This window comes from Scyliorhinus torazame, chromosome 2 (assembly GCF_047496885.1).
Source record: "Scyliorhinus torazame isolate Kashiwa2021f chromosome 2, sScyTor2.1, whole genome shotgun sequence".
In the NCBI taxonomy this organism is placed as follows: domain Eukaryota; kingdom Metazoa; phylum Chordata; class Chondrichthyes; order Carcharhiniformes; family Scyliorhinidae; genus Scyliorhinus; species Scyliorhinus torazame.
The window spans coordinates 215,324,327-215,335,522 of record NC_092708.1 but is presented as its reverse complement, the minus strand read 5'-3'; the positions used below and the strand labels follow the sequence as shown (position 1 = coordinate 215,335,522).

The following is an 11,196-nucleotide window of genomic DNA, read 5'->3' as shown; positions in this document are numbered from 1 at the left end:
ACTTCACATATGTCATCGCCTCGTTGATCTTCCACCCCCTTCAACCTTACCCTCCCTCCCCCTTCCCACTTCCTCCCCCATCCCTCAGCCTTCCCCTTCCGCCTCCATCTCCCCCCTTCGCCACACCTCTCACTATCCCCTCCCTTTCCTGCCATTCCTCTCCACCCCTTCCCCCCTTCCCTACACATGGTGTGCCTTGGGGGACGGGGGATGAGGCATCCAGGACCTCCATGTCCGGGGAGCTGGGGGTCATTGACCTTCTTATGGCATTGGGTACCCGTCCCCCTGGTGAGACTCCCCGAGCTGACGTCCGCTGCCACTTCCACCTAGGCGGCACTGGCTGCCCTGTGGCTGATCCTCTGAGACCCTCAGGGGAACAGGGCATCCTGCCTGATTTCGACCACATCCAACAGTCTGGCCAGGTCAGCATCCCCGAATTATGGGGTTATCTCCTCAGTGGCATGGCTGTGAGCTGAGTGGATTGGCTGTGCAGGATGGGTTTAAGTGCTGCTCTCCTTTGTTGCAGAAAGCTGCCGAGCGTGGTCCTGGCGAATCAGCCGGCGGGCCAGTCATTTACAGCGTGTAGCCCATGGGGCCTCATTAAATGTCCAATTTATAACGGTGACAGCCTCGTCAGGCCGAGCGTCGGGAAGCTCGCGGCAGTTGCCGTTCACTACCACACTTAGGAACTTTTTGGTTAAATTCTGCCTTTGGAAACCTTCCCGTTATATCGTGCCCAGAGTAAAACACTATCTATAATGACTCATCATGTGAGATATTTTTATATTTCGAATCTATGTTCTCTTTGAATCTGATTACCAATTTCTTGTTGAATTTGGGGCGGTTTTGGCAGCACGGTGGTGCAGTGGTTAGCACTGCTGCCTCAAAGCACTGAGGAACCAGGTTCAAATCCCGGCCCTGGGTCATGGTCCGTGTGGAGTTTGCACATTCTCCCCATGTCTGCGTGGGTCTCACCACCACAACCCAGAGATGTGCAGGGTTTTTTCTCAATTAAGGGGCCACGCTAAATTGCCCCTTAATTGGGAAAAAAAAGTATTGGGTACTCTAAATTTATTTTTAAAAATTTTGTTGACGTTTGTTCACTCAGCACAAATTTCCTGCAGAATTCCTACAGGCCCGGAACTTGACCCATAAGACATTCATTCCTTGAGTCAGGGTTAGGTTTCAATCCTAGTGGCAAAGGTGTCCATGTCTGGCTGGTTGTAGTGCCAGTTCTCTCACCTCCTGGTCCAGATCACATTGAGAATCTATGGGAGGAATCTTGTGCCCTCTTCCGTGTGAGTTTGCTGCTGGTGGGGAACATTTAATCAGGCAGGAGGACCAGCGATGATCTTAGGCCTCTGGTGGATGTTGTACCAGCAGCTGCCACCACCTCCCAGTGGTGCTGCTCTGTGATAGATCTCTGATAGGTTGGCAGCTCTCAGCAGGCAGGACTTTTACTCCCGGGCCCTTAATCCTGGGAGACAGACCACTGTGTTTGAGTAAAACAAGTTGTGATGGGCTTTCCTGAAAAGAAGTGACATGCGGTTCTTGCCAGCTCCTCAGGCAGTGGAAAGACCTCTGTTGCCTCTGTAAGATACCACCCATGGTGTATTGAGCAACATGAAGAAATAGAGATATTTTGTTGAAGTCAAGAATCCATTTATTATTTAGTGCACAAAGTTGGATAATCAGTGTGAATTTACAGTGCAGATAGAATGAATTCAATGTTACAATCTACTGAATGGGTGAGAAACAGACGTTTAAAATGAGCAATTATCATGCAAACGTTAATTTTTCAACATCAGGTTGAATGTTCCGGCTGGAAAAAAGAGACAGTAATTTGAGCTGCTGGTAATATCACTGAGACTATTGCTTTGTTGGAGTGAGTTCACATGTTTCTGAACATTTATTGATGGTCCAAGTAGTTGGGCCGGTATCACTGGAGCTGGTGTTCAGAACTGTACCTTCACAGCTCCAGTCTCTGGCCATAGTGAGCCTGTTCTGGAGTGACATTCTTTTCGAAACTGCTAGCCAATGACTACCCATCCACCCATGGGCAAGCTCCTCAACTCAGTCTGTTTGTGTGAGCAAGTTCCCTCAGCACAATCTGTTTTGTGACAGGCTTGATGGACCAACTGGTCTTTTCCATCAATTTTGTATGTTTGTTCAAATGTTTGTATTTTTGTATGTATGTTCATATGTTTGCCTGTTCACATGTTTGTATTTTTGTATGCCAATATGTTAATTTGTTTGTATTTTGTATGTCTGTATGTCCATATGTTTGCATGTTCGTAAGCTTGTATCTTCGTATGTTCATGTTTGATATTTTGTATGTCTGTGTGTTTGTATGTTCATATATTTGAATTTTTTCCAATTATGGGGCAATTTAACATGGCCAATCCACCTACCCTACACATATTTTTAGGTTGTGGGGGTGAGACCCACGCAAACACGGGGAGAATGTGCAAACTCCACACGGTCAGTGACCTAGGGCCGGTATTGAACCTGGGTCCTTGGCACCATGAGGCAGCATATGTTTGTATTTTTGTATGTCTGTATATTTGTATGTTCATATGTCTGTATGTGGTACATTGAGAAGCCTGGACTTGGTTGATGGAACAATCTGCGGAGCAACATTTGAGCAACGCAATGTTTGAGATTGTGGAAACTCCGATATAAAACCCTGCAATTACCTGTTATAAATAGTGGATCATTTGTAAGCAAGCAAATACACTGCTCCATCATTCATGTATTTACAAACTAATATTGACTTTCATACTTTTTACTGTTTAGAAGGAATTTTGAGACATTTTCAAAATTGGTGAGGCTTCTCACAGACACATGTAGAGGTGCATACATATAGTGCTCTGTTAACATTTTTTTTAGTTCTCAGGAATAATAAAATATGAAAGTAATGGGGCACATGTACAGATATAGACACACGGAGAGACACAGCATGGATTCAGACCCCACAAAACAGACACAAGCAGAGAAACACACACGCAAACAGACACACATGCCCACATGATGTACAAGAACACATACTGTACCAATGGTATGATCAGCTAATTGAATGTTGCTTGAACTTGAACTCAAGCAGACCTCACTCTGTTCCTGATTGTGTCTCCTTGTGCTGATGACTCTGACTGTGTCAGACTGTGTCTAACTGTATCAGATTGTATCTGACTGTGGCTGACTGTAGATTGGCAGGGTAGTAACTAGTGTAGATAAGAGCAGCAATTTACAAAGGGACATGGACAGATTAAACAAGAAGGAAAAACTATGGCAAATTGATTTGGTGTGGGCAAGTGTGAGGTCATCCACTTTTGACTTAAGAGAAAAATCAAAGTATTTTGTAAATAGTGAGTAACTAGGGGCTGTAGGCGAGCAAAGAGTTTTGGGAGGCTAGGTACACAAATCATATAAAGCCAATCGGCAAGTCCAAAACCAATAATCGTAAAGGCTAATGGAATGTTAGCCTTTATCTGATGAGAGCTGGGAATATAAAGGAATGGAAATTATGGTACAATTGCATAAAGCTCTGGTTAGATCCCATCCGGAGGACCATGTTCAATTACTGGGTATCACATCTCACGCAGTGCAGCGTAGAATGATATCAGGGCTAAAAGGGTTAAATTGTGAGGACAGGCCAGATAAACTTCGCTGGTATTCCCTTAAGTACAGAAGACTGAGGGATGAGGGAGAAAAGGGATGAAAGAAAGAGGAATGGAATGAAAGACTGAAAGAGGGGAGACAGAGGACATGGAAGGAGAGAGCTATGTTCATGAAGTAACTGATTGGAGATTTCTGGTCTTAGCTCACCCACAGAAAACTGGCGAGGGAGGGGTGTTGAGAAGGAAATAGTGAAAAGTATCTTGAAAGAGGGAGATTCAGCCTCAATTAACAGGGTTCCCACTCCCACCTCATGTGTGTAATGCTTGTACTGGTATTGGATGCGGCAGGCCTGACTAAACTGCAATGGAGCCTCAGCCTCTGGCAGGATTTGTCCGTTCCACCTTTGCTCATGTGTGATGGAGGTTAAGTTGTACCTTGTTTTTGCATAATTTCTGAAATGCTACAGTACTGCACAAACTTGCATCCTACTACAAACATGGAGAGAATTCAAATGACACCCAAAGTCTGTTAATGGCTTTTACATCAACTCGATGAGGCAAGGAGAAATAAGGAACAGCGCTACGTCCCATTGGGGGCCTTCCTGGGTTGGCTCAGCCTCTTCAGGAATAGCCTCAGTTACATTCCTGGTGAGTTTTAAATAGGTTTATGAGACATTGTGTTATGTGCGGTAGCCTATGTGGTTCCCTCGCCTTCTTCCAGAGTTGAGTTTAGGAGGTTCCATGTTCACATATTCATTGCTTTGTTCTTCTTGGTTCTTTTTCAACATCTGAAGATGGTAATAGAGAAAGGAAGACTTTGTAAATCCAAGTGGCTTCAATCAACACAACAGTGGCTTGAACATAAGGTGGTCCTCCAGCCCCAAGAGACGACAGTTGAGCAGATTTGCACCATCTCTTGCCATTTTGGATTTAGGTTTGTGATCTTTACCTGAACATTTACATCAAATTCAAACTGAAGAGATCCCCATTCAGTATGGAGCTGAGCTCTCGCTGGGTGGCCATCGTTTATAATGAATTGGCCGGTCCTAGCTCAGGGTGGGGAGTACAGATGCTACAATCATTCCAAATGTGCAGGAACGTAGGAACAGGAGGAGGCCATTCAGCCCCTAAGACCTGCTACATCATTCTGCTAGATCAAGGCTGATCTGCACCTCGACTCCATTTTCCTGCTTTAGGTCCATCTTCCTTACCTTACTTCACAATAGTCTATCAATGGAAGCTCCAATTGAACCAACATCCGCATTCTCTTTGGGGAGAGAGTTCCAGATTTCCCCTAGCTGCCCTGTGAAAGAGTGTTTCCTGATTCCGCTCCCAGACGACCTAATTCCAATTTTAAGGTTTTGCCCCTTGTTCCACATTTCCATATCAGAGGAAATTGTCTCTCTGCTTCTGTCCTATCAAATCCTTAAATTTTTTAACCACCTTGATTAGAACACCCTCACCTTCTAAACTCAAAGAAATAGTTTATACATAAACTATCCTCATACTTCAACCCTTTAAGTTTCAGTGTAATTCTGGTACATTTGTGCTACAATCCACCCAAGCCTAATATACCTTCCCTGAACTACGGGTTCCCAGAATTGAATGCTATATTTCAGATGGGATTTGGCTGACGCCATTTGTAGCATAATTTCTGGCACTTTAGATAAAGACCAACATTCATTAATTAGCCTGCTGATTGATTTTATTAATGCTGTCTACTGGCTCTTAATGAATTGTGCACCTGAACTCCCAAATCTCAATTCTTTTCCATGTTCCCTCATTTCTCATCGTGGGCGGGATTCTCTGATCCTGAGGCTAAGTGTTGCATCGTACGGCGTCAACATGCCCTCAGGAGCAGCGATTCTGACCCCTACAGGGGCCATCACGACACTGGAGCGACCCACACAGCTCCAGCTGCCGATACCGGTGTCAGATGAGCGTCGCGGGTCTGCGCATGCACAGTGCGACTGGCGCCAATGCTCGCAGGCGCAGTGCGACTGGCGCGATTGCGCGCATGTGCGGTGGCTCCCTTCTCCGCGCCAGCCCTGACGCAACATGGAGTAGGGCTATAGGGGCCGGCGCGGAACAAAAGAGGCCCCCAGCCTGAGAGGCCAGCCCGCCAATCAGTAGGCCCCGACCGCGGTCCAGGCCACATCGGAGGGGCCCCCCAGGTGTCGGAACCCCCCGCCCCCACCCCCCCACCAGGCCACCCCCAGAGGTCCCGCCGGATAAGTCCACACGTGGACGGCGCCAGTGGGACTCGGATTTTTTTTACGGCCTCTCGGTCCATCCCGGGCGGAGATTCTCCGCTCTCCGGAGAATCGGCAGACCGGCGTAGGGGCGGCGTCGCGCGATTCGCGCCCGGCCCGGCGATTCTCCGGCCCAGCCTGGGCTGAGAGAATCCCCCCCCCCCCCAATTCTTCATTTTAAAAATTATTCTGTGGAACACGGCATCGCTGGTTAGACCAGCATTTAATACCCATCCCAAATTGTTTTTCAGAAGGTGGCGGTGTAGGTACACCCACAGTGCTGTAAAGGATGGAGATCCAGGATTTTGACCCAGCGACAGTGAAGGAACGGCGATACACAGTGGTTAGCACTGCTGCTCACAGCGTCAGGGACCCAGGTTCAATTCAGGCTTCAGGTGACAATGTGGAGTTTGCACTTTCTCCTTGTTTCTGCGATTTGTGGATTTCCTCTGGGTCCTCCTGTTTCCTCTCAAAGTTTAAAGATGTGCAGGTTAGGTGGATTGGCCATGCTAAATTGCCCCTTAGTGTCCAAGGATGTATAGATTAGGTTACAAAGATATAGGTATAGGTTGGAGTGGATCGGTGCAGACCTGATGGGCCAAATGGCCCCCTTCTGCCTCCTTCTGGGATTCTATGATTCCATATTTCCAAGCCAGGATGGTGAGTGGGAGGGAACCTCCAGGTGGTGGTGTTCCTATGTGACTGCTGCTCTTGCACTTCTAGATGGTAGCAGCCATGGGTTTGGAAGGTGTTGCCCAAAGACATTTTAGGTTTTAAAAATGTAGGATCTCTGTTTTTTAAACAACCCCTGCCGAAATATGGGCAAAGCAATAGTTAAGACAAAGAATATATATTGTATAATAGTGAAGAATTAACGCAGATACTTTTGCATTCAGCTTGCACAAATTGATACATCTCTAACACGATTCTTATAAAATTCATAAGGTAATTTAAAATTGTTGCTATTGAGAAATTTTCTTACAGAACTAACACAAATGTTACATTGCGTCCATATGATAAATGTAGCAATCCATCACCCGCCAGAGTAGAATGAACTTGCCTGCAAACTGGAAAAGGGAAACCTATGTAGCGGAATGGGGTTTGGGAACCAGCTGTTAATGTGCTGGAGAAAGATAAAATGCAGAAAGAAATGTAAAAGAGAAAGCCAATTGGAGAAACAGGGAATCAGCAGGACCCTGTGTGGTACTGAGTCATCGTAACACCTCTTGGTGACACAGGCAGGGAGGAGGGACAAAATCCAACAACTTTTCAGTTCCTGATTGGTGTCCTTCCTGGGAAATGGGTGTGGCTGAGGTGAGGTGAGGCAGGAGAAGCCTGACAAAAGAAACCCTGGACACAAGATTTGAGTTTCAGCATAAAAAAGAGATGGAAAGCAGCAAGCAAGAGAAAGCAAACATAGAAACATAGAAAATAGGAGCAGGAGCAGGAGGAGGCCATTCAGCCCTTCAAGCTTGCTCCGTCATTCATTATGATCATGGCTGACCATCCAACTCAGTCGCCTGATCCCACCTTTGCCCCAAATCCTTTGACCCCCTTCGCCCCAAGTGCTATAAATCTAACTGCTGCTTGAAAATATGTTTTGGACTCAACTGCTTTCTGTCGCAGAGAATTCCACAGGCTCACCACTCTCTGGGTGAAGAAATTTCTCCTCACCTCTGTCCTAAATGATCTACCCCGTAACCTCAGAATGTGACCCCTGGTACTAGACTCCCCCACTATCAAGTACATCCTTCCTGCATCGACCTTGTCTTAGTTCTGTTAGAATTTTATATGTTTCTATGAAATTCCCCCTCATAGGACATGTATGCAGGGCACATCAGTGTAATAGTCATATTATCGTTCGTGAGATCAAGTGAAACACTGGTTCAATTTCCCCGTGACAACTTGAGAATTTGAACTCAGTGAATTAAAGTTCTACAAATTAAAACCAGCATAGGTGACCATAAAGCTGCTGGATTCTTATAAGAACCCAACTGGTTTTTTAATGTCACTGAGGGAAGGAATCATGCCATCAATAGCTGGTTTCCAGCCCCACACCAATGTAGTTACTCTTAATTGCCCTCTTAAGTGCCCAACAGGCCACACACAGGAATATAGGAACAGGAGTCGGCCATTCAGCCCCTCGAGCCTGTCCCACCATTCAATGAGATCATGGCTGATCTGTGACCTAACTCCATGGGCTGGATTCTCCGCCCCGCCGTGCCACATTTCTGCCCCGACCCGCCGGCGGGATTCTCTGTTACGCCGGCCGGTCAGTGGGGTTTCCCATTGAGGGGCAGCCCCACGCCGTCGGGAAAACCCCAGGTGCCGGCAAAATGGAGAATACCCCCGGCGGAGAACGTCGCCCCACATACCTCTCTTTGGCCCATATCCCTTATATCTTTGCTCAACAAAAATCTATCTATCTCAGATTTAACATTAACAACTGTTCTAACTTCAGCCGCTGTTTGTGGGAGAGAGTTCCAAACCTCCACCACCCCTTGAGTGAAGACGTTCTTCCTAACATCTCTCCTGAACGGTCTAGTCCTAATTTGTAGACTCTGTCTCCTAATTGTAGGATCTCCAACCAGTGAAAACAGTTTATCTTCATCTATCCTGTCCTTCACTGTTAATATCTTGAAGACTTTGATCAGATCACCCGTTAACCTTCTAAATTCCAATCAAAAACAAGCCTAATTTGTGTCATCTCTCCTCATAACTCACGCCTGTAATCCAGGTATCATTTATTTAAACTGATGTTGCACTCCCTCCAAGGCCAATATATCCTTCATGAGGTGTGATGCCCAGACTTCTCACAGTACTCCAAGTGGGGTCTAACCAGGGTTTTGCATAGCTGCAGCATAACTTCTGTGTCTTTATAATCCAATCCTCTGGATATAAAAGCCAGCATTCCACTCAGTTATCAGTGGTTTGAGGAGGATGGGTTCACATGGGTGACTAGAGAAGGGTAATTGATGCTAGCCTTACCAGTGATGTGTACACCCTGAAGATTAATTTTTGGAATGCCACCTTGGGGGAGGGGGTGGTGTTTGGGGGGATGGCACAGAGGGTTGAGAGATTGGGATAGTCCAGCTCAGACGTACTTGCCTTGCCTTGGGCCTGTCTCCCAGCGCTGGCCAGTCCATGTAGCAGTAGCGGGTTCGTCAGAATTGTGAATCAGTTCACATTTCATGTCAACTGCCTCCTTCATCCTGAGAATGCAAGCGGTGGTACCAAGAGGCTGTGGAGGGGGAAATTAAACACAGAGCGGAGAAACACATTAACACGACAAAACGGAACAGAGGGACAGACAGAAAGAACAGAGCACGAGGAATGGTAAGGGGCAAGATGAGAGAAAGAGGGCTGGAGAGAAGCGAGAGTAGAGTTTGTTGAGTTGTGTGAGTGTGAAAAGCGTGATCGAGGAGGGAGAGATGCCCCTCAGTATTTCACTGACAACTTGAGCAATGGATAGAGGTTTCAACTCCATTCCTGTCTATTTTGTTTGAAGTCAATGCACACATTGCTTGTGAAGGATTCCTTGGGGTTTTGCTCCATTATTGTGTTTATGCTGGGAGATCTATGGGTTTGAGGGCTCTTGGTTGGGTTGGTGGAGGGGTTGTAGCACCTTCCACCACTGCTCCTCTTAGCTGGGTGCATGTCTTCCTTTGTCTCTGCCACTTGCTGACTTTCTCCTCCATGGAGATGGTCTGAGTTCTGTGGGAAACAGGTCCCTGGTCCCTGCTACTTTGAACTTTTTCAGACTCTCTCCGAGTCTCTTTCTCTCACTTCTTTCTGTCTCTCTACCTCTTTCTATCTCTGTCTGTCTCTCTAGCTACCTGTTTCTCTGCCTTTCTTTTTCTCTTACCACCTGTACCTCTGTCCATGACTCTCGGTTTCTGTCTGTCTCTCACTGCCTTTTTTAATGTCATACATGTTGGGGATAAAGTGAGGGATAGGATGTGGAGGTGGTTAGGTACTGTTGGGGATAGGGTGTGGAACTGGGATTGGGAAAGAGGGAGGTGCTGGCATGGGGGAGAGGCTGAGGGATTGCAGGAGAAGGAGAGAGGGTTGAGGAGGGGTCAATGGGAGTTTGGGGGTGGGGTTGGGAAGAGAGTGAGGGAGGTTGGAGAGAGGGCGAGGGGGTGGGGTTGGGGAGAGAGTGAGGGAGGTTGGAGAGAGGGTGAGGGGGTGGGGTTGGGGAGAGAGTGAGGGGCCTGGTGGAGGGGGTGAGCGGGTTGAAGTGGGGGAGGGGACAGGTACATGGAGTTGTGGGTTAGAGTATGCTTGATAACCTGTCCTTGATATTTGATAGCTTGTACACTGCACTTGGTAACTCATATTAGATAAGTTGTCTTCAGTGTTTGTTAACTTATATTCAGTACACAATAATGTGTATGTGCTACTTGATATGCTGTACCCAATACTTGGTAATTTGTACTCTATACTCATCAATCTGTACTCAGCTCTCAGTAACCAGTGTCTGGTAACCTGTATTTGATACCCTGTAATCTGTACTTGGTAACCTGTCTGATGAAATTATACTTGGCATGTACTCAATATCCTGTACTCAGTAGCCTGTACTCAGTAGCCTGTACTCAGTAGCCTGTATGCAACTCTTGGTTACTTGGTAGTTGGTACTCAGAGAAGCCAGGCTTCTTTGTGCCAGTTCCAGAGAGCATTCCCAAGCCTTGTGATACTTACCCAGTGCAGGCAGGTAATGAAGACACTGTATAAGATGAAGATTGCAGTGAACGCCAGGACAATCAGGGTGGTTTGAGTGAATTGACCGCATCGCTTAATCTCTGAAACAGACAGGGTAACATTAGCACAGCTTTCTACCCAGACAGCACTCCTGCAGTGACACAGAAAGCATGCCTTGGAGCATTGAAATATCAGAACCCTAATTCTAACAGATACTAGCTCAGTGACACAGACTACACAGGAAACCCCTTGATTCAATCCCAAAGAAGTTTTGTCTTTTCTCTCACCCTGGGCTGGATTTTCCGATTTTGAGGCTATATCTCCACACCGGCGTGGGAACGGTGGCGTTTTATGACAGAAAAAATGGCGTAAAACTGCCACTGATTCTCCGTTTGGCTGGGGGCCAGCAGGAAGGTAGCGTAGAGCACGCGGCTCTAGCTGCCGATACGGTCGGAGAATTGCCGGGTCCGTGCCGCGCGTGCGCGGCGGCCTGCAGCGGCCACACTGTGCAACATGGCGCCGGCCGCTCGCGGACCCGGCCTGCCAAATAGTGCCCTCCCTTTGGCCGGCTCGCGCGCCCCGCACCATCCCTCCAAAGTGCCCCCAGCCCCTGGCGACGATGCCCC

General features: G+C 47.2%; 1 protein-coding gene across 1 annotated transcript in view; it reads right to left on the bottom strand.

The window, feature by feature from the left end:
• Nucleotides 1-1,656: 1,656 nt before the first annotated feature.
• Nucleotides 1,657-11,196, bottom strand: part of LOC140395644 (cytotoxic T-lymphocyte protein 4-like) — a 52,057-nt gene continuing 42,517 nt past the window's right edge. Inside the window, exons 3-4 of the mRNA XM_072483665.1 lie at nucleotides 10,571-10,671; nucleotides 1,657-4,405 (exon numbers count right to left, since the gene is read on the bottom strand). Of these exons, the coding sequence (XP_072339766.1) occupies nucleotides 4,298-4,405; nucleotides 10,571-10,671 (209 nt within the window). The 3' untranslated portion in view covers nucleotides 1,657-4,297. The remainder of the gene's footprint in view (nucleotides 4,406-10,570; nucleotides 10,672-11,196) is intronic.